Source organism: Trichoplusia ni, chromosome 16 (genome assembly GCF_003590095.1).
Source record: "Trichoplusia ni isolate ovarian cell line Hi5 chromosome 16, tn1, whole genome shotgun sequence".
Taxonomy (NCBI): Eukaryota; Metazoa; Arthropoda; class Insecta; order Lepidoptera; family Noctuidae; genus Trichoplusia; species Trichoplusia ni.
The window spans coordinates 235,016-258,075 of record NC_039493.1 but is presented as its reverse complement, the minus strand read 5'-3'; the positions used below and the strand labels follow the sequence as shown (position 1 = coordinate 258,075).

The 23,060-nt window shown below is 38.7% G+C and overlaps 3 protein-coding genes across 10 annotated transcripts in view; 2 read left to right on the top strand and 1 right to left on the bottom strand.

The window, feature by feature from the left end:
* The window catches only part of LOC113501901 (inositol hexakisphosphate kinase 2), a 43,871-nt gene extending 26,165 nt beyond the window's left edge, over nt 1-17,706 (top strand). For 3 of the 4 annotated variants that reach the window (XM_026883207.1, XM_026883208.1, XM_026883206.1), the window contains 7 exons: nt 9,701-9,883; nt 12,021-12,147; nt 14,319-14,442; nt 14,803-14,879; nt 14,964-15,139; nt 15,274-15,479; nt 15,569-17,706. In XM_026883207.1, coding sequence (XP_026739008.1) covers nt 9,701-9,883; nt 12,021-12,147; nt 14,319-14,442; nt 14,803-14,879; nt 14,964-15,139; nt 15,274-15,479; nt 15,569-16,157 — 1,482 coding nt within the window. In that variant the 3' untranslated portion in view covers nt 16,158-17,706. Of the gene's footprint in view, nt 1-1,355; nt 1,792-9,700; nt 9,884-12,020; nt 12,148-14,318; nt 14,443-14,802; nt 14,880-14,963; nt 15,140-15,273; nt 15,480-15,568 lie in introns of those variants that run through there. The other variant, XM_026883209.1, reaches the window with a different exon arrangement.
* A 233-nt stretch (nt 17,707-17,939) lies between these two features.
* Nucleotides 17,940-21,861, top strand: LOC113501899. Of its 4 annotated transcripts, none has more exons than XM_026883204.1 (10): nt 17,940-18,749; nt 18,852-18,978; nt 19,234-19,771; nt 19,850-19,909; nt 20,022-20,360; nt 20,431-20,526; nt 20,636-21,208; nt 21,283-21,418; nt 21,492-21,584; nt 21,660-21,861. In XM_026883204.1, exons 1-10 carry the CDS (start codon nt 18,653-18,655, stop codon nt 21,812-21,814), a joined length of 2,214 nt encoding a protein of 737 aa, XP_026739005.1. In that variant the 5' UTR covers nt 17,940-18,652; the 3' UTR covers nt 21,815-21,861. The 4 variants fall into 4 exon arrangements, with proteins under 4 accessions (XP_026739005.1, XP_026739006.1, XP_026739004.1 ...); XM_026883205.1 differs by having other exon boundaries at nt 19,234-19,909; nt 20,636-20,881; nt 20,963-21,208; XM_026883203.1 differs by having other exon boundaries at nt 17,940-18,535; nt 19,234-19,909.
* LOC113501904 (transmembrane protein 203-like) lies at nt 21,851-23,032 on the bottom strand. 2 transcript variants are annotated; one of them, XM_026883215.1, is made up of 3 exons: nt 22,844-22,977; nt 22,601-22,769; nt 21,851-22,415 (listed from the first exon to the last, which is right to left on the bottom strand). In XM_026883215.1, exon 3 carries the CDS (start codon nt 22,301-22,303, stop codon nt 21,896-21,898), a length of 408 nt encoding a protein of 135 aa, XP_026739016.1. In that variant the 5' UTR covers nt 22,304-22,415; nt 22,601-22,769; nt 22,844-22,977; the 3' UTR covers nt 21,851-21,895. The 2 variants fall into 2 exon arrangements, with proteins under 2 accessions (XP_026739016.1, XP_026739015.1); XM_026883214.1 differs by having other exon boundaries at nt 21,854-22,415; nt 22,844-23,032.
* Between the last annotated feature and the right edge of the window lie 28 nt (nt 23,033-23,060).

Sequence of the window (23,060 nt, the reverse complement as noted above, 5' to 3'; positions counted from 1 at the left end):
CTTCATTGATACAGTAAGTGCTTTTATACGCCACGAATTACGTCTCACTGGTCTGATATAAGAAAACGTCAATGCCCCTTTATTGTTCTCAATGTACTCGTAAATATTAAACGTAATTTATGATTGTTATTCTCCAAATGATTCAAACATTTTTAATGCGTTATGTTTTTCATCTACGAGTATGCGGATAAAAGCTTCCCGTTGGTTTATGTTTCTGAAACGTTAAAAATATCTTATTACTAGATTGCCGGGAGGCGTCTGCGAACTTCGATGCGTAGTTGAGAGATCAGGCCACCAGACGCACTTTATAATATTATTATACTATGATAGAGCAGGCATTTAATTTACATCGCCTTCAAAACAAAACCAGGTATAATATAACCTTGAGATTGCAACTCGCCAATATTTGCGGTAATCCCAAATAACTGCATCTTTATAAAAAACATACTCGTTATTTTTAGTATCTTGGGATTTGTACAGATTCCTTCCAGTCCTGGTTATAATTAAATGGCGTCAGTAACCGGAGCAAAAATGTAAACTTCTTGGAGTATCTATATTAGGCTTTATATGTTTGTTTACGCCGATCCTCCGTAAATTAGCTTGTTTAGCGTCGTTAGAAGTTTATTTGGTAAACGCATAGACCCGTGCGTCATCGGCCTGAAGCTAATCAAGATGATTGACAATAATTTTATTTGTTTGCTCTTTACACTCGAGTCTTTAATAGTACAACTAAAGTTTGAAGTTATATAATGTAACAAGTTTAATCGGCTGAGGCTGCAAGGTGCAGTTGTGACAAATTTACGAAGTTCTAGAATCTCCTGAGGAGTTCTAAATGGTTTGTTGGCCATGTAAATTCTCACAGCTGCTTTGTTTGGTTCGCATGGGTTCATTCCCACATTATCTAGATTGTGCCAGCGCTCCGATGTTTGTAATAATTTTGTCCACTTTATTTTCCAATTTCATGTTTCTGATTTTAAACGCTTGCTGAAACGATGGCATGTGTAAGAATTACGTTTTAAAATATTTAATAATTTTGCGTCATAAGGTTTATAAGACAAACGGATACAGAAATAGATACTAAATACTAATGAATAATTTAAGTAACATAATTTCAAGTTGTAATGTTATGAACCCTAATCTACTTAAACATAGTTTAGGGGGGGCGTCGATATCGATGATGGGTGACCGGAACAAACAGTAGCGTTTCGGCTCTAATCATTAGATTGTAAATGTTAGAAAGGTCAAATCGGGTTCGTTTACACGGGCCGGTAGTGGTCGAACAGGTACCTCCAGACGGGCTCCCGTGGCGAGACAATGCCGTCCCCTGGTGTTCCGGCCGGGCCGGGGATCCCAGCCGGCCGCGCCGATGTGTGCGACCTCTGTTTACAGACACGGCACACACCGGCCTGCTGCGCAACATTGATTCGTGGTTCGCGCTTCGCCCGCTATCGTCTCAGTCACTAGTGCGCAACGCCAAGAGAAACAAGTGTTTGCGCTTTGTAGCGCTACTTTTATTTTTGCGTTAATTTTTTTTTGTGCAAGACTACGCTTTAACAAAGAAAACCTGTTTTAAATTGCCCATGTATTCGTTTATAAACTCTAAAGAGAATATTATTATTTGGAAACTGTGTTACGGCGTTTGGCTCTCTACATAGTTCGGTTCCTGTGTGTTGAGTAATATTCTGTGTCAGTTGTAGTGTTTGTGCTTGTGATAGACTCGGACAATTTCCTCGCGAACGTGTTCCAATTTGGGATTTCACCACGAGCGGGCTCAAGGAAGTTTATAGTCAAGTGAGTTATTGACGACATTCACGCGATACAAGCTGTCATTATTTGATAGTGTTTTGACTTTCTTTTCTGCAGTGGCGCCTAATTTCTAAATCAATGTATGCCAAATTAGTACTAAAGATTGGAACAGGTTTAATATTATAGCTGTAAGCTTTACTTAATTGGTAGGTTGGATGCGGTGTAGTGTGTGCAGTCTGTTCGTAGCCGAGGTAGCTGTTGTTGGTGTGGATCGCGTGATGGTACCGTACCGCGTCGCGCCGCCACCACGTCAAACGTCACTATCTCGGTACACGCTCCGGACCGCCACTTATCTCGATCGGTGACGGCGTGCTATTCAAATCAATTGGTTGCATACTATTATTTTAAATTCGGCGTGAACGGTTATTAATTCTAGTTATAATTTAGGGCTACGGTAAGGACTCTACAATTTTCATTAAGCACAAAATCGAACGATTTATTGCGTCTCAATTACTGAAAACCATATTTAAACTTTAAAATTTTGATTGCTCTACATAAAGTGGAACTTCAAACTTATTTTATTTTGAACTAGAATACTTTATGCAAAGAGGCAAAACAATAGCTTAGAGTACAGTTGTAATGGTCATTATACTTTGTGCGTAAACTGCACGCATTTGGCAGGATTCATGCTATGACGACTTCAAACTGCCCCAAAAAGAAAGCTCTATACACACCGAAAATACGTAAAAATACACTACAATTAGTACCTATTCATCCTTTTTAGGTAAAAGCCATTTCATTAAACATATGATTACAATATAACTGTACCATGTTTTCTGTTTCGATTAACACATTAAACCATGTAATTAATTGTGGTTTGCGGTGGATAATTCTCAATTTAGCAAAACAGCCCGAGGTTACAATTAACTTCAGCAAATAGAGGGCTCGTATATTACACCTAATACTGTCATCGGGATGCTATTGTAGGCACCAATATACGGGTTAACCCTCTTAGTTGGGGACCTGAAGTCCTTCGTTATGTAATTGCGTTAAGGTTTAAGATGTTTGTGTTACAGAATGATCTTATTTGACTTACACAAATAAGAACTTGTTAGGAACAAACCTTATTGGTAGCCTGGATAGGTACCTGTTTTGTGGGAAATTATTTATAACAAAACAAGGCCTCCTCATTTTGGGTCTGTACCCCCGAGCGCAAATTAAAAAAAGGACCGAGTTTCTTCCCTTGATGTTATTTCTTTGAAGGATACAAATTAATAATACAATACTCGAAATATACACAGTGCAGCCAGTTGAGATCAACGACACACATTTTACAGCTATCATCTGTAGAGTATTAATTCATATTCCCCTCTACCAATTCGTCGAATGCTTTCGTTACAACTCTACGACTACACAAAATCAATAATATTAATGTCTGCTTCTAATTCTACATCAGATCAATGAACTTTTCGCCCCCTATATTACAGGACTTGCGCTGCGTAGTATCGTGAATGAAAACAAAGTGAATTAGCAACAAATCTTTTGTGTAAATAGGATTTAAATTTAATCTAGACATAGGTACCCGGATGTTAATTAGATTATGCATAGAATTTTATTGTCTTTGTAACCTCTATGACATTGTCAGTTACATAAACCTAAATGCATTACAAGACTCTTATGGTACTTGTTATTTCTTCACTCCTCTCCCTTATTAAATGTTTTGTTAGAACATTCTTCAGTAAATATTGTTATAAAATTTTATCAGTTTTATGATAAAATATCATATACAATAGGCTGTGACGTCAGTTGATAAACAAGTTATTCAAGTTTTCTTACATAGTTTCTTATTTGAGACTTATTTGAAAATCATAATAAAATTCCAACCTTTTAGTCGGAAATAACATGTTGATTTAGGTGAATAATAGGAATTTAAAATAAACGTAGCTTTATAAATAATTCATGTTGACAGTATTGTATTCAACTATTTGGTGGGTGTATTCGTAAACACTTGTTTTTCATACGATTTAACATTCGTATACTGTGTAACAAGTATCGCATTTTACTTCCTAATCGGGAATTTTAAGCGTTTGATTGCAAGATCAAATGCTACAAAAAAGAACATATATAAAATCGCTTTGTATTTGTATCCCCGAACTAGGCACAGGTTGGTAACTAAGGTTTAAATATACGTTGCTCAATCCGACGTGAGAGCCAAGATTTTCCCGGCACAAATGCTTGCTGCACGTCCATGAACTCTGATATAAGTCTATGTAATGATAGAAAAGAGTTTGTTTAAAAAGTCTTAAGTGTATGATAGCGAAGGCCATCGCGCATTCACGTTAAACATCTTACTCATTTCGCACTCCCTTATCAGTCAGTTACGTAAGTTTGTAATTACTTTTATGGTTTTAAGGTTAAGGTTGCCGTACTAAAATTATTACGGTTTTTGAAAAAAGTAGAGTTCTGTTGGCATATTTGTCGACTCTCAAATTTCGACTCGGGGTACACAGTAACGCAACACTTTATTTTTCACAAAACACCGAGTGTTCAATGTTCAAAGATACCTAGTTAGCGTTGACGTTAAGACATCGTTAGCGTTTTTTTATCGAGTGTCATTGAATTTTCGTACGAGGTTAATTTGTCAGTTAGAAACAAAGCCGTCAAACTTGTAAAACCAGTTGAGTGTTGCATGAATATTATTTTCTCACAGTTCTTCTGTGCTGTAAATAATGACAGCTTTAATATTGATGAGTTATATTGAGCTTGGTGCTCTACAATTTGTGGCATTGTCCTCAAAACCAGTCTTGGTTTTTAACAATAATACAATTTCTTGTCATGCAATCGTAATATTTGATAGAGCATAACTGTTGGAAAGTGTAAGGTCGCACTTTATATGTGTAGCAGCTTAGCATCGAACGTAAACACAGTGAAAGTGTCGATGCGGGCTCTACATGCGCCGGCGCAGCACCGCGGCCCAGTCAAATGTCGTAAGCCTGCGTACTCCGAGGGGCTCTAGAAAGCTCCGTGGAATTTTCCGTTGTGAACAGAGCCTGGGCATTATTGTATGTCCGCTTTGCTTTCGCAACTAAGTCTCCTGACACCGTATGCACCTTTGCATTTCCTGCTTATACCAGCTTATTTATAGTTACTACACATCTGTACATACCACGTTCTAACGAAATTGTGTCATGTTTAGAATAACAATCTTTATCAATCAAGCCGTCCTGCTTTTGTGCACCGTGTTGTTATGTGAGATAGTATTATCAGAGTATTTTCTTAGTACTCCAAGCATCAATCAATCACGGTATAAAATCATATCTTTGAAGTAATTAAAGCTGGCACAGTGGGTGCAGTTGGCGTGCCACATTGCGGCGGGCGCATGCTGGCCCACGTGACGCTCTGATATAAGCCCACGTCCAATCATTCACTCATAACAAATGCTACATGACTACGTAATGCACCTACTAATTGTGACATTTAATTGTGTGTGAGAAAATCTTTATGCGTTCACAATCAAGATCAAGTACATTATTACTGATGTAAACCACCTGCAGACCATGATGTAATCTTTTGTTCGTTAAAAGTACGTACCATTTTTTGTGCCATAGTCAGGTCAAGCTCAAGGCACTTTATATATTTGTACTCACGTATATACACACGTGACTCCTGATTTAGCGACAAAAAGTAGCGTCTATTTATAAAGGATGCTCGTTTATGTGGTACGCTAACTTATCATGTTACTCGTGCAAAATTATCGACATAACACAAGTCCGATTCGCAAATGGATTTTATCAATTAGGTACCTACTGCCGCCTACTCACTACGATGGCGACAAATTAAAAACAAATTTCCTTGAATGAAAATGATGAGTCAGTCGTTTGGCTCGATTGGCGTGTTTTCATTCAAACTACAGCCCCGATTCTCGCCAAGCATGACAATGATAGATATGGCTTTTCTTTATTGTTATTTTACAGATCTGCTTTAAAACAAAAAAGCACGCTACAATAGAAATATTTAAAAACAAAACCAATCTTGTTTACGATTTCGTACAGATTTTACGTCAGTTGTAAAGGAAGTGGTGAAAGACAATTGTGAAAGAAATAGTTATGAATGAGTTACACCAGGTTTACATTGTATCCGAGTTCAAACAAAGTACAAACACGAAGTAAGAGCGGAAATCTTTCAAGGTGATCTGCAATATGCATAAAATCAATATAGTCTAAACGTAGATGCTCTGGCGGAGCTCTTGACGCTCTGACAAAATCAATAATGCTTTATTCTGGTAAAGCTATTAATACATCACGAGATATAAATATTTGTTGTATACAATGGTCAAGGATGAGTCTTGCTGAACATTTTGCTTTTATGCGTTGAGTGTTAGTGTCTCTGGCCATGGTTCACGTTTGCACAGCTGACTTTATTTGTTAGCTTCATTCAGTACGTAAAACGCCCGTGTACGGTTCTCTATATCGGTTATAATTTCCTTTGAATAGCAACAGGTACATTAGTATCTAGAATGACTGTTGGCAGATGGTTGTGGCAGAGCACTTTGTCGCATTCCATTATCTCGTGATATCGTTATATTAGCGGACGTTTATCTGATCGCTAATGTTTTCGGGTTACAAATTGCTTATGTAACACTTGTGCTCTTCTATTTGTTTCGGAACTAATCCAAAGTTCTTGTTTAGATTGTTGGGAGCCTGATCACAATAATGAATTTTGTTAAATATAATATAATATAGTGGAACATGTTCTAGGAGCAACCGCATATTGCCGCAACCCACTGACCTAATTTTGTCAATGCCCAGTACATCGCGGCCTCACACTTTCTAGGTTATCCAGGCTCCTCGCTTGTCATAATTTCAAAATTAAACATATTCGTTCGATTAATAAACAAAATCATTTTTGGAAATACATTTACTATGCCTCCAAATCCCTGTACACACGTACGTAAAATTTATTAAGCTGTTATTGCTGTAATTATAAAGAGTAATGTTGCCATTAACGCTGTCATAACAAGATCTTGTTCAGTCACATCGGCAATAATAAAAAATTCTTTGGCTGAAATTATGCCTTCATAAGTGGATGCTAAATATATTGTTGTCGACCCGCAAGGAGATGTCAACGATTTAAACAGAAATACACAGCTGAATGCCCGGAACCCTTGTATCTGTCAACCTAGGGCTGTCGTGTCAGTCTTTATGCGAGGAAATTCTTGACGTTTAGATAAACAAAAGGAAAATTCACGATACTTAACTAACCTTGAAGTGGTTTGTTATCAATGATGATTGCATCGTACGATGTTTGTTTTTAACTTTTACGCACAGGTACGCATTTTTATGGCGATGTTTATGTAACTGTTTTTAGAACAATATCTATCTGAATTGATAAAATTTGTTATCCATGTTATCAAATTTTCTCGATGGAATAGTAATCTTGTAGACTCTCCTAAATTGATTATGTCATAACTAGATCCGGGTATGACTCGACGCGAAATAATAATCGATCGCATTTATCTAAAAAAATAATCATTGTTTCCTAAAGCAATTTTGTGTTTCACAAAAACCGTCAATTATTTGTACTTTCGCGTCATTATTGTTTTTACTACTGTTATGGAATTACCGGTGTAGTAATTTGTAACATACGGCTACAATAATGGATGATCTACGATAAGTTAAACTCGAAATATTGAAACGACTTCACGTCACCTCGTAACCGGTTTTCTCCAGTTCTGAGCATTCGTGACCTTATTATCTTGCGTTTACAAACATTCGCTTCTTGTCACACTTAAAATTCTAGTGGGCATGCGTAATGTTGACACGCAAAGGGATGTGTTACATTACATACGTACTCGTATTCCTCTTATCAAGAGTCTGAAGGTCTCTACGATAATATTATGTATTGAGCGTCGACAAATAATTCAAACAGTATACAGACTTGCGTATTTTTAACTATACCGGCCGCCTATTATTATGTAACCGAGACTCCATGTTAGATTATTTTGGTTCAGTGTTCCTGGCAAACTCAGTGTTTACACACCATATGATTTTATGACGTTATAGATTTTGGTTCTCTATTTCGGTATATCCCTGTTATATGAGGTATCGTTGACGTGGTAGTAGGTGGCTCGCTGACGAGCCTCGGACTATCCGGGGGGCGGGGTTTGCGCGTCATACGATTATACCGAGAACAGATGCGCCGCTGGTTCGCTTCTAATTTGGTGACGCCGCGGGCGGCGCGCCGGCATCGGCGGTTGCGCTGCCAAGCTTTGCTCTCGCTACGCAATCTCGACTACGTGACACTGGAGTATTGAAAGCGCTTGCGTTTCTACTGCGTCACAATAACCATTATTGATAAAATAAACAAAGAAAATGGTAAACAGGTCAACGTTTACTTGGAACAAAACACCGCTAGCATTTAAGTAGCATATATTATTTCAGATGAAACTAAATCGAATATATTTACAACAATTGGAGGGCGTAAACGTATCACAGAAAATTCCAGAAAGTTTTGTGGCATTGTTTGGCCCTATTCTTGTTAACTCGTGACAGCCGGAGTGAGAGGATAAAAAATAATAAGTTGCCCGGGCGGTTGCCGAGTAGCAGCCATTTAAAAAGCACTCGAAGGCCCCGGTTCACCAACCTGACATTTACTGACTAAAACTAGCCTCTACCGCACTTGCATCTCACACTGCTTTAAAACTTCTCCTTCTTTTTGTCTCGGACAATAACAAAAACATTTTGAACTCTACATGAACTGTTTTTATCTGTAACATAAAGTTCGGATTGTTTTTAAGAAAGAAAATTTACTTTGTATTGCTGAATTTTCATTAATCAATAGTGAAGGTTACGTCAATTTGTTTTGTTATAATATGAATTGATTCTGCTTTATAAACGTTGATGTAAGTGACGTCATTGAAATGTTTATTTATATAGTCTGACAAAAATTTTAATCATCTACATGAGGTTTATAATCGTAGTTTTGTAGAGAGGAGCTACCGTTGCATCTGTGTAAGCGAGAAGCTGCACTACCTAAGATAAAGAGGCGGCTCTTTTGCACAACAGCTTTTTTGGGGGGTTGTAGGTTTCGTGTAAATCACCTACGATTAGTATTATTACTTTCTTATACATATTTGATTGGCAGACAAAGATTAAACGCAACCATAAAATCCTTTGTCCAACTTTAAAGGTGTTTTACTTATGTAAATCATTTAGAAATCTCTTGAATTGCGTCAACAGTTACTAGTTGATACAAACATAAATATTATTGCTTTATTTCCACGTTACATACGTATTTTACCCATAAATGGAGACCAGCTTTATACTGTTACATAAAAATGTCGCAACGTCTAATCTAAGTTAGATAATGGTCGACGATTATATGGTTCGGTATTTCCCCATAAATATAATATATGACGGACATAATATATTAATGCTTATTGTCTGAGTGCTCAAACTAGAAGTGACACTTGAATGGCATATTTTCAATTACGTGCTCAAGTGAATACGTGCTAAACATGGCACTTGCTTAACCATCAATTGCTTGGTAAACACGTGTATGTGCCCGATGATTTCTGCAACCACATATGGTTAACTTCATTAGCAAGGAGTGATATAAGTAGAATCTGTACTGGATAGACAAGACTGGGTTTTTATGAGTTACGGTCAGTCTTTTGTTTGGTAGTGGAATTAACTAGTCGTTGCCGACATAATGTATTTTTAAATTGTCTGTTATGTAGCCACAGACTTTCTTATTTATTACCTTAACCAGAAGTTATTTTCAGCTTATGATTTCTCATTAAACGCTTATCCCAAATTCTTCCAGCATTCCTTATCTCCGCATCTCAAACTAACCTCGGTGTGTGTTCAATTCACCTGAATATTAGGATCCTTTTAATGACTTCTTTAACTTTTGGGTGCTACAATACTTATAATTCATATTTTTTTATCACCAGGTGGACAGCGGCGGCGGTGGCTCGGCCGAAGTGATGGTGTACTCTCTCGGCTGGGGCATGGGGGAGCCGGAGCGGCGCGGCGCGGACCGCAAGCGCGGCCAGCCGGCGCCGGTCGCCGTGGTGCACTCGCCGCTCTCGCCTGACGAGGGACACGAAGTCGATGTGCTGCCCCTACACAATCAGGTAACTATATACCAGAACTCTACCATTACGCAATACGATTTTTGGTAACCCTCAAGTAATTGGATGTGGTTTTCAGGCGACTGGTATGCTACACCGTGGTCATAGTACAAAAAAAAAGGTTTTAAAAAGTCCGGTGTTGAATATAGACTAAGGGAACAGTATTTTAAAAAGAATTATACGTGCGAGAATGTTCACGTTTAACGCAAAATCTGATTGACACTTTCGGCATTCCAATAAAATCGGGACTGAAGTTGGCACCGTGCTGTTCTTGGATAAAAATCATCTGTCTTTTAAAATGATCCGCAGGAGCAAATACTAACAATGATAAAGTACCGCGGCCCGTCAACGGAGGCAGCATGATTTATGATGTTCTTCATAACTTTCTAAGCAATTTTTCGCTTAGTGGAAACAGTTTCCTTTAGCTACTGTGACAAAATCATTTTCTTTCCCTCTTGTTTAATGTATTAAAACGTCAGCCTTATTTACACGGATATAATGCCTTCAGAACTTTTTACGATACCGAGTACCTACTGACAGGCCAACATGCAATAATAATTATCAAGCGCCCATGTAGGTCATAATTCATTACTGAAGCACGCTTTGTTAACTTGTGCTATGTCTGGATCCCCAATATAAATACCATTTGCGTTCAGATTAATATAGCTTCGCGCAATTGTGGTTCAACAGAGGTTATTTTACTTAGCGGTATAACTGCAAATATGAATACAATGAGTGCCTTTGAATTTTTCTTCAGTCTATCTTAGAATTTAGTCAATAAATGAAACAGAAATATTGAAAACGTTTATTTGCCATTTGACGCTGCGCTTTGTTATGTCTGTACTAATGAGTAGTTTTTTAGTGACCTATTATGAATAATGTGATCCTTAAGATAAATGCATTGTGGTGTGATTAGCTGTGCAGAGTCCGTAACGAGACGGAACGGTATAAGTATGGCGTGCTTATTACTCATGCACCTACAGTACTGCGACAGACAGCCTGCCGCGCTAACACCGCTCTACCATTGTCTCTGGTACTAAGGACTGCCGCCTGTATTCGTCGTGCATAGTAATTATTGCCAGATTTATTGTTAAGTATAAACCTAAGCATAAGACTAGAGTAGAATGCAGAAACGTATGCATATTGTGAGCGGTTCCAAGTTTAAATTCGACATTAAAGGACATAAATCGTTTCTAAAAATCTGTGCATGTGATGAGCGGGGTGTCACGTAGGTGCACGTCGAATCGATGAGCGCTGAGCCGCGTGCCCGGGGCGGCGGGTCGTCGCGCCGCGCCCAGGTGCTGCGTGAGCCACACGCCGGGTCAATGCCACCACCGCCGTACTTTTTACACTATTTCTCACTCGCAAGTAATTCGATCGGTCGAATGCATATTGTACATGTGTACAATACGCGGCTGCACCGAGCCTCGCCGGTCGCCTGAATATGTACTCTACACAACAAACAACTTGAAACGACGCGATGCGGATTTGTGCTGATATTTTCATTTTACATTTAAGAGAACATATCGTTATGAACAAAGCGAACGAAAATATTTATGACAAAAGCAGCATCGAACTGACTTGTTATCTGATAAAAATAATACATTCAACTCTGGTGACGGATACATGTACATAAATACATAACCGATCAAATGAGTCACTTGTTACAAGGTTGCCAATGTTTAGGTGACGAAGAAAACCGATAAAAGAAAATATTATTGTATGTTTTATTATATTGAGAAGGATTTAATCTTTTTACTCGTGCCATAAATTACCATTAGTATGGCTCTACGCTTGACTTTCTACATTCAAGCTCTAGTTAAAAAACGTGTGTTCATGACCAATGAATATTACACTAACGTTTTTTCCCTTTATATTTTTAATAGAGAAGTAGTAAAAAGTAAAGGCAAACAGTAATCTAGAATATGTTATTGGAACCTTTGCTTTTGTTACCAGGTTTCGGCATCGATCTAGAGCTATTTTAAGCAAATAGTAAATATATTTCCTTTGTTAGGAATGCTATAGCGCAAATATTGAATGTAAATCAGTAAAAGCGAATGATTGACTTGTAAGGCAAACGCAATGCGTCTGCGTGTAGGAGCTGTATGAAGTTTTCTCTAACCGTGTTTTCTGTGCACAGGTAGGGGGGCACACCAGACTGCTGGTGCTAAACGACAGTACAGTAATCAAGCCGCTCAATATTCGCGAGTTGCATTTCTACCAGAACATTCCCGAAGACATCCAAAACTTCGTACCCAGATACAAAGGTGAGCATTATAATCCTTTGCCGTTTTGGACACGATTCAATATGGCCGCCCAGTACGCTTTTACGATTCGCTGAATGCATCATGTTCATTCATTGCATCTTACATTATTTTCTTTTGTAATAATGATATTACTCGTTTTAGTTTACATATCAATTGTGTTGTTTAATGTGTTTGCATTAGAAGCACTAAGGAAGTTATTGATTAACTGATATACCTAACAGTTAAATAAAAATGTTATCTGTTTTCCACAGCCTTGTGCCTATCGTGTTTGCGAAACATGGATAGTATTGCTAAGCAATTGAATTATCGACCGTTTCGAAATAGAAAAGGACGTGTTTCAACGACATTCTTTTCTTGTATTGATTTCTATAATAAATATTGTTTTTCTTTTCATCGTTTGCGTCAATTGCTACTTTATTTATCTTAATCGTAAGTCGATACATAAAGCTGTGAAATTATTGTAAAATTGAGATTATTAAAAATTGGCTTTCCTTAATGCTTAATTATCGTAACCATCATTATCAAATTGAGTTATGTGTATGATAGAGACGTATGTTTGTCGAATACAGCAAACCCGCCGACCGCAAACTTGTACTTACTTATTTACTTTAATATCCACAGTATCTAAAGTACATTGAATTGTATCGTTGTATCGTAGATTTATGGAAAACTTCGCTTTCTATTCAATACAATTTCCTTTTAGGTAAGTTTATAATAAGTAAGTAAATATTAAGAAAAAAAGTTATTTCCAAATGTTTTGATAAATACGTGTGAAGTTGATACTGTGGATCATGGATATTCAAGTACATATTTGTTTACAATGTACCTAGCTGGTATATTTAAAGTGAACCAGTACACGAGTGGCCACGATCAGATAACAATAACACAGCAGCAACCTGTGTCTTACTATAACGTCGGTGCACGATATGGCAATATTATTGTATCATAAGTTAGTGCAACATTTCCAAACTTACTCAATAGCCATAGCTCTGTTTGCTACACTCGTATTGCTCGTATTGTGCATCCGATATTATTGAACTTTTACTTTTGTTACTATTTAGCTTTGAGTATTTAAAAAATCGCATGTACTTCTGTTTTTCCTGCCGATAAAACATTGACCTGATTCAGTGCTTAATTTGATGAATCGTAATTATTGGTATTTTGATTTTGCTAGTTTAGAATCTCAGGGTAATCTGGCTCTGAATTTAGAACACGTAATACGGAATTTGAATTGTTTCCGAAATATGTAGCACAGTGTTATTATCATTTGATTGTGTGTTGTGTATGTTAGTTGATGTGAGAATAGTTAACAACAAGTAAAAGTTCAACGTAAGCGATCGCCATTGCGTAAACTGGACCAGTGGCTGGTGGTAGCTAATGGCTACCGGCCGCTGGTTGGTGGTCAGGCTGGCCTAGCCGGGGTAGCGCAGCGTGCGTGGCGCTGGCGGGTTTGAGTGGGAGCGCGAGCGGGAGCGGGAGCGGGCCTGGGGTCAGGAACACAATATTAGTTTCCTTGTTGTCGCAAGGGCTGCGGCGCTGCGGCGGGCGGAGCGACGCCGGCGGCGCACCACACAACCGCCCCTAATATCGCCCTAGCGGTAATTTTACATTTTGGGTTTGTAAACCTTTACTTAAAAACTACACCCACAACATACTTATACATACACGCATACACACCTACATGCATTGTCTACTTACAACAATATAAATTGTTTGATCACACACACGTTTACCGTTCAGTAACACGCTACATGAGACACGATACAAAAGATATACAAACCCTGTTTAAAAACAAAGTAACCTTAATATTTTCACTTCCTCATCAAAATAACGCTGGCAACTTGCACTATAGTAAGTTAATATTGAATTTACGAACGTAGATAGTGGATCAAGTAACTCATTGAATGTCCCAATGGCTAACCAGTGTCACAATACTGCACTGGCCAGTTGCGGGTCGGAACCCGACTGGGCATGTTTGAGTTTTTAAGTCTTCTATCGTTGCACTTCATTCATTACTATGACAGTGTAGTACCCGTAACATTTTATTTAACGTTTTTAGTTAACGACCCGTATAGCTTTCAATTCTCTATTGGAAGTAAATGATAAGGATAGTTGTGGTGTGTGTGTGTGCGAGCGAGCATCAGTACTGATGGCGAGGCTGTTTGTTTCAGGCGTGATGCAGGCATCTAACACTGGAGGCACCAAATTGGACAAGCGGTACTCGCCATGTTTCCGCGACGAGAACGGGCGCAAGCAGTCGCTGGGCGGCAAGCGCAAGCGCGACGACGTGTTCAAGTGCGTATCCGCAAACCGTGCGGCGCGACCGATACTCCTCGACACTTGTCATGTGTCCTTTATCATATTTCAGAAGCTTTGACGTACGCCGGCCCGCAACCGACGTCGCCATTAATTCATTCCATCGCAATACTTACATGACTATCCCACTAACGCGTGAGCGATGCACGTCACACTCACACTCTGCGAGCTTCCGATGACTTGCGTCGTGGAGTCGTGGTAATGATATAATTTGATTGAAATGTAACAATATAACAGATATTAATAAATCTGTGTTTCATTAGCTCCTAAACTATAACTGTCGATCGCACGTCGTGAGGCCCGTGGACAAGTGATATAATGAAGTTTTTCCTTTTGCAGATTCAAGGTTCATCGAAATGGCAATGCGAGTGAGGTGCTCAAAAGTATTGCGCATATGGACAACTCAAACAAGCAGTGTAAGTATCAACTAGCGCCATGAGTTTGAAAAATATTGTACCCACATGAATTGGACCAAATATAATGTTATGTTTTCTTTTTAGATTTTCTAATGATGGAGAATATTACATCATCTTATCGGCGGCCGTGCGTACTCGACCTGAAGATGGGCACGCGGCAGCACGGCGACGACGCGTCGGCAGAGAAGCGCAGCAAGCAGATCGCCAAGTGTGCGGCCAGCACCTCGGCCACGCTGGGAGTGCGGCTGTGCGGCATGCAGGTGCGACACGTGGACATCACCATCATCCTCATTCACCAACAGGATCATCATGCATCCCACGAATATCATTATATGTGTATATAACTGTATAGACTCCTATGACATGTTTTGTAAAAGTGTAATTGTATGGGCAGGTGTACATCCCCGAGACGGGTGCGTGCGTGCGGCGCGACAAGTACTGGGGGCGCGCGCTGTCGGAGAGCGGGCTGCGCGAGGCGCTGCGGGACTTCTTCGCGGCCGGAGCCGGCCTGCGCGCCCATGTGGTGCGGCGCGTGCTGCGCGACCTGGACGCGCTGCGCCGCGCCATCGCCAAGCAGACTAGCTACAGGTTCTACTCCTGGTCAGTACGCATTACCAGCTCCAACATACACGATTCATGTAGGTAGTCGTCGTTTTTTGTACTCAAAGTGGAAATTTTATCTTTTACAGTTCACTGCTGATAGTGTATGAAGGAGACGTGTCAAACACGCTCTGCGACGAAGCGAGCGGCGTGACCAGCGAGTACGACGCGGATGCGTCGAGCAGCTCGGCGGAGCTGGCGCCGTCGCCTGGCCACTTCGACATGTCGACGTTGCACGACGAGATCTCGACGGACTCCGGGTCGGGCGCGCGCGAGCCCTTCCGGCCGCACTCGGAGGAGACGATGGGTGGCTACGAGGACGGTGAGGACGGGTCGGCGGACGGGCACTCGCCGCGCCGCCAGCCGCCCAGCCCCGACTCGGCCGACAGCTGGATGGCGTACTCGTCGGCCAGCAGTGAGTCATGGCGCGGCGCGGCCGAGGCGGCGGCGCCGGGCGCCAGCGGCAAGCGCGCGCGCACGCGGCCGCGGCCCGAGCCCGCCGAGCGCGTCGACATCCGCATGATCGACTTCGCGCACACCGCCTTCGCGGGCGCCGCCGCCGAGTCGCCGCTGGCCACCAGCACGCCGCACCACGGCCCCGACTGCGGCTTCCTCACGGGCGTCGACAGCCTCAAGCGGCTGCTCACCGAGATCCTGCCGCCGCAGCCCTACAGTTAATGAGGCGCGGCGAGGCCCGCCGGGCCACTTTTTAGAAAAAAACGTTAAAAATTACCCTCCTTTCGGACGAAATTCTGAGAGAGCTGTGATCCTTCATGACGCTGCGGCGTCGGGGCGGCGCCCTCGCGACCGCTCCGCAGTGGAAATCTTTCGGAAGTACTTTTGAGTTCGCCGATGGTGAGTTTCGATGTTGTTGAAATGTATATTATATTTGAATGTATAAAACTATTTTCCTCAAAAATTTACCGTTCGACTGATATAACTTTAAAAGTAGACAAAAAATACTAACAGGTCGCTATGTATTTACATAAAAAGGATATACGCAGGGTATTTTCCATTTATACGTGTCGCGCCTGCCGAGGAGCGACGTTAAGTATCGATTTCTTTTTGTGTAAGTGCATAGTGATGGTCGCACTTAGTGAATGTTGGCGGTACAAACTATGTGTTAATTTTATATTGTAACTATTATAATTTGAAGTGGGACCCAGTAGGTATTCTTAAAAACATGTATTTATAAGTATTACTGTTAAGTTATTCCAGATTGACGTGCTTTGTTGAGTTGTTCTCCTAGCTTAATTTTAGATTACCGTATGATTGCTTAGTCGATGTGATTTACTTACAAATTGACATAGACATTCCCTGTCACTGCTGATTAGCGAGTTCCATGTTGTACCTACACTTTTCGCTATATTTTTGTTTAAAGCCTTCATTACTATTTGATGTTTTCATGCCATAATATGTTAGAACATTGTTCAGGCAGCAATCATTCATATTATTCAGCCCAGTTGTAAAAGCCAAAGTAAATTTAGAAAGCTTGTACTTCGGGCATAGCCTGAATGGTTCCACGGTAGAAAGTATAAATTTATAAATATTGGTGTTTAGAATTTAAATAGTCCATTAAGTAAACTGCAATGTTTTAAAGTTTAAATCATTGAAAATATTTAAAGTTGATTGGACGAGTGACTTGTGTTTATATTCTAGAATATATTTAGTTGAACTCAACATCTTGTAACGTGTGTCCTTACGAACGTCGAGTTCCCGTGGCGCACATCTTCCGACAAAGCAATGATATTATCGTTCGAACAGTATTATAATGTTGTAGTCGCTAGCGTCGCTAGCAGAGCGTGACCATGCCGATCTGTTGCGGTATGAGAGATGAGGTTTGTTTGTGGATGTGTTCTGCATTATGAAATTTGTAACATGGTGCCAGTTCGTAAAAGCGACGCAAAAGGTTGTAAATTAATCTAGAAATGTAGACGCCATGTATAATGTAGCGAGTCGAGTATTCAAAGTGGGTCAGTGTAAACGGCTAGTCCCGCGGCCCGCATGCCCGCGCGGCGGATGCGGCCGCTCTAGCGTTAGCCAACATTCCTTCGTGCTGCATTCGTCATTGTTTGTCCTTTTACAATTATTTGATTCTTAGTGGGATACATTTTTGAAAAGTACCTGGTTTAATTAGGTTGCTAGGTTGTATTACAAATTATCATTTATGTCTGTTATTTTAAATAACTGTATGACACTATTTTGTTAAATAAATTTTAGGTATTAATTTGTTTGTTTCATTTGAAAGGTTATTATCATAAAAATTGGAATAATGACCATTCAATATTTGTATTATAAATAATGGACTTACATACAAGTCGGTGCGGCAAACAGTATAGTGAGCTGCAAAAAAAGGTGTACCTACACTCGTAGCGAAACTTTGAATAATATTTAGATATAATTACTAAAACCTTAAAATACACTGAGTATACATATTTTTACAGCTGACTGTGCACGTGAACAAATGTAAATATTAAATATTATAAAAATAAAATATTAAAAGAATAACCTTTTTTTTATTACCTTGAGATGATAGTGCTTGATTGCACTTTACTCCAGGCCCAAGAGAACCTACTAACTGTAAAAAAGCCACATCTATGACTAACCGATCTACATATTTTGGGCCTACATTGGCTAACTAATGTGTGCTCCTTACATTTGTTAGCCGATATAGTCTGAAAATGCTACCGAATGTCACATAAAGCAATGACAGTTGCATAAATTGAAAGCTTAATGTGAATGTTCAGTGGCCTATCCGTTCAAACTGTACTAAAAGACTAGACAACATTATTTTGGATACAATGATATGGATATTTGACTGATGGCCATAAACTCCAAAAGTGTACGTACCTGCATGGCCGTTGTTTATACTTTACCTGATGCGAAATAATTACTTACATGGCATTTAATTACCAGGTTCATATAAGTACTATAATAATCTTAACTTTCTCGGCTCGTTATTTTTTTAAAGAATATCGAAATTACGAAATTCTACTCATTAAGAAAGAATAAAAAATATATGCAAGAAATTAAACCACAACAAGTTGGCTGTATACGTACGTATATGTCAAAAACTAATAAAAAAAAAATATTTCCCGCCATTCCATAAACTTAGTACTGTGGAGTTTGCAATTTTGCGTTTACACGGAAGATTTTGTAATAATTTGGTAAGTATGGAGGAAACAAATGATGTGCAAGCTTTAGAGAAAATCTCAAGTGAAGTGGATGAATCTCAAATAAAGGTCATTCTTTCAAGCCAATGTATTAAGGGTATGGTGTACACAGTTTTTTAATTATAAAAATGTTTTGCGTGTTTTTCTTTATGTCCCTAGTCAATTCTAAGAGATAGCTTAACTATTTTCCTTACATTAGCTCAAGCATTCCTGCTTGATAAGTTAAAGAAACAAGCGGACCGTCATAAAGAAACCTGTAACTACATTAGTAGCGCCAATATTAAGCTTGAAGCTGAAATAAAACAGGCTGAACAGGAGATAAGCAGGTTGGTATGTTTTTAAGGAAGTACTTACGTACCTAACTGAGAATTAAACTCAGAAGATAATAGGTATAGTGGGAACCGTTCATGTCATAGTCACACATATCACCTATGTTTGTTTCTATTCAGATAAGTACTGAGTATCCGTATTTTAGTAGGTACCTACTACCCGGGGGTGCATAAGATTATGGGGTTTGTCTCATATTCAAATATTATACTCTGTTATCACCTAGCTACTCATAATATAACGTTTGCTTTTAGCATGCTAATTGCTCAAGAAACAATAAAATCGGGCAATGTTGAAATTAAGAAAGAATGGTTGATGGCCAAAATACGTAGAACTGAGATTCAGGAGCGCATTGATAATGGAAAAAAGAAATATGAAGCTCTGTGGCAAGAATGCAAAGCTAGGTACGAAAGTATACCCTTCGTACAAAAATTACTTTCAGCTGCTAATATGGCAGAAGATCTCAAGAAGGATATAGAAGGACTTGACACACAGTTAACAGCTCTTTATGAAGACCGGATAGTAAAACGCGAAATGTGTAAAGAGATAGACAAGAAACGAGCTATAGCACTCGCGAATTTCATTATTCATGAATTGCCTCGAGTAACAAAAGTTATAAAAGAAAAAAACAATTTGATTAATGATATAAAGAAGGAAATTGAAGAACTATCTAAAAATAAACAAAAGGCGACCGATGAGACTATTGCCGAGGTTGTAGAACCACTGAATCCACTGATAAATGAAGATCAGTCTGAGAAACCAGCCGCAGACGATAAATTTGAAGATGATCTCGTATGTTTTATCTATTACATAAAACTTTTAGTATCTCTTTTCTCTGTTGCTATGTGTATTGTTAAAACTTCATTTCAGATACCGAAGTTAGAGCTTACGAGTTTTGATCTGGATGTCATAGATGTCAGTTTAGAGAAGGTAGGTAAAAATTATTCACATGATACCTACATGATAAGTGTCCCGGTAATTTGTTCGGTAAGGTCCCACTTAATTTGCGCTGTTGTTACAAATCTTGTATGAAATTCTACAGGTAAAGATAATGAAAAATGAGTTGCCTAAAATGACACCAGTAACAGATTCCTTTGCTAATATGCGAACAAATAATATAGACCAATATCGTGAAGAGGGAAAGGCTTATGATTGCATAATATCACCATATTTTAAAACTTCTAAAGAAAGTAATTCACACAATTACTCTAAAAGGAAACTAATTAATATTCTTGAAGACATTAATATAAACAGTAGTGAAGCTTACAATATTGTAAAAAAGGTAAATCCTGATAAGCTTCATAAAGTCGATGAAATATCTTCTAAAGAAGTTGAAAGCGCTAAAGAGGTGGACGTATTGCCCAAAGCGAAGGCAAGCAAGGTTTGTAGCACATGATACCGGTACTTTTATAGCAGAGTAACTATTAAAATAGAGTATTATCAATTTATAGGATGCACCATTAGAAAGTGAGGATATTGAAGAAGTGAATATGTCTATTACGGAGGATATTTTAATACCACCAACTCAGTTCCTGGACACTTTACTGGTAACAGTTTATATTAGAGTATTTTAGAGTAGATTGATTTGGGACATATACTTTAACTATCGAGCGATAAAGGTTTTTGGCGTAACAAATAATTTAAATCGTGCCTCAGGGTTCCCAGGAAGATTTTCCGAAAAAGAGAGTATCGTTTGATATACCCTCGTCAGTACAGATTAATGAAATTATTGAGGACGCAAACGGTGAGAATGAATCTGCGAATCAGACTGTGAACAGTCAACTGGACGAGAGTGTGGCAAGTGAGGATAGCTACATGAAGATAAAAGACATGATACTGAAAAAACATAACTTGGATCTATCCCCACAATTTGTATATGGGAAGAAGGCTACCCACCAAAAGGTATCTCGGAATACATTCGTATGGGTACAAGTTGGAAATTATCGTGAAAAAGATGTAATAGTAATTGTTGAATGCTTTCAGTTGGATGACGATAACATCGTAACATCGAAATTTTTCAATTGCGAGAAGCAGGAAACAAAAACAGATGAACCAAAAGAAAATAAAGTTGATGAGATGGAAGTCGACACAAATATTCAAGATGTGGAAGAAAAGCAGGAAGAACGTGAAAAAGTAGAAGCACCAAAAACTCCCGTACCCAATGATAAAATGTTGACTATGGAAGTTGATAGTATAGTGGCTTCTAGTCCTAAGGAAAACAAAGTGCTGGTCAGTGTTATAAAACTAACAAATTGTGTATAAATCTATTTTTAGAATGCTTTGATGTTTGTTGTTCTTTTCAGACAGTTGAAGTTCCAAAACATGACAATCCAGTATCTGGATTACTGTTTACACATGGAACACAGGGCATTCCAGATTCCTTAAATGCATCTTTGAGCACAACTGGGTATGAAGATTTAGACATTCCACATTGCATTGGTAAGCTTGTAAAAAATAATGACATTTAGATTTTTGCTTCTGTTTCTGTTAATAAATGATAAACTCTTTCCAGATTCGAGCCTCCTTCTATCTCCAAAGGCTGATGTATCATTACAAGGAGAAAATCCTGAAGTTGTGTCTCAAGAAGTACCTAATTTTTTGTCAGGTGCAGCATAATTTCAAAAATATAATTAAGACCTTTTTCATAATCATTGGTGTCATTTGCTTTTAATTCTTTCAGGATTTAGGAAGACTGGTTTTTCCTTTTTTGGTGGGCCATCAACATCTGAGGCTAAACCAGATCCTGATGAACAAAATGGAAGCAATAATAATTTTAGTTTTAATTTTGGTGGTGAGAAGAAAAATAGAGGTGGTTTATTTAGTTTGTTCCGCTAGTATTATTTTGTTGAGTCATTTAATAAAACTATTGCCTTAATAGGTTATTTATATTTATTTCTTATTGGGGAGTATACAGCTTTATTGATGTAATTGGCATGCCCTTACAGCTATCAGTTGTAGAAGTATAAACAATGGTGCAAACACTTCACTGTACTCTATGGCTGAGTCACCTTGGAGCTTTCTACATAATAGGAATTTAAATACAAAAGTCAGACCTAAAAATATAGCGCTCCAAGATGCTCTATATAAAGATGCTTTATATGAACTTTCTAAATTCATTCTTATACATACTATACAGCAAAAATATGCATTCATTGCATCACTTACAAATAATGGTGCAAGAATTGTCCACCATGCGCTGTTAACAACGCCATCTATTTTAAGTGCCAAGAGCACTGAGAATATTGTTATAGTTATTAAGTTTATCCATATTTCAAACACTGTTAGTCCAATCCACTGCACTATTTCGTTCAGCGTGAAGAACATGGTTACTGGTTAGCACCAAGCATTGCTGTTCTGAATATTCTTATGTGGATTGAAGATGAATGTCTCACTTGAGAATCAAAGTCCAGCTCATCAGTTAGGGGTTCCAGGTCATCTGGAATGCACAAATAGAAGATGAGTTATGTACTAATAAAATTAAGGTAAAGGTAATTGGGTCAGAAGCTACAAAAACCGACTTGTTATGTTTCTTACGATTAAAGGTCGCAAATACATAATAACGAAAATATGCATACAATGTAAGTTATAAAAATGAATAAGGTTAATTAAAGTTATACTAACCAACTAAGTCCACGGTTCCAGTATTTACTTCTATTTGGCATGTGCCAGAGAACAATATTTCTAGCTGTAGTGCTAAATTGCAGCACCTTTGAATTGCAGCTCCTAGACCATGAAGAATTATTTCCTTTTCCCCTCTTGTTATAAGATCACAACACTTGTCCAGTTGTGCCTGAAAAAGTAAAACTTGTGCAATAAAAAGCAAGTTCTTGTTTTATCAACATCACGCATTTTTCGGTTCCCTACCTTAAAATTGGTTTTCTTTGTTATAAATATCACATTCTCGCCGTCTATCGGTTTTACTGGTAGTCTCTTTTTTAAAGCATAATTCTTATTTGGCTGTCGTTTAGGTCTTTTCTTAGTTTCCTCTTTCTTGGTCTGAGTGTTTTCATCTGCCATATTTTACAAGTGGAATTGACAGTACAAGACAAACTATCAAGTTAAACGTCAAATGTGTCAAATA

What these genes read in the sequence shown, in the direction of transcription:
- LOC113501904 (XM_026883214.1), bottom strand. Translation starts at nt 22,996, where the DNA reads ATGGCAGATGAAAACACTCAGACCAAGAAAGAGGAAACTAAGAAAAGA. An exon ending in CAAAGAAAACCAATTTTAAG is followed by an intron (nt 22,770 to 22,843) that starts GTAGGGAACCGA and finishes TTACTTTTTCAG; the next exon opens with GCACAACTGGACAAGTGTTG. An exon ending in TGGAACCGTGGACTTAGTTG is followed by an intron (nt 22,416 to 22,600) that starts GTTAGTATAACT and finishes TGTGCATTCCAG; the next exon opens with ATGACCTGGAACCCCTAACT.
- LOC113501899 (XM_026883202.1), top strand. Translation starts at nt 18,653, where the DNA reads ATGGAGGAAACAAATGATGTGCAAGCTTTAGAGAAAATCTCAAGTGAA. An exon ending in TTCAAGCCAATGTATTAAGG is followed by an intron (nt 18,750 to 18,851) that starts GTATGGTGTACA and finishes TCCTTACATTAG; the next exon opens with CTCAAGCATTCCTGCTTGAT. An exon ending in AGTACCTAATTTTTTGTCAG is followed by an intron (nt 21,585 to 21,659) that starts GTGCAGCATAAT and finishes TAATTCTTTCAG; the next exon opens with GATTTAGGAAGACTGGTTTT.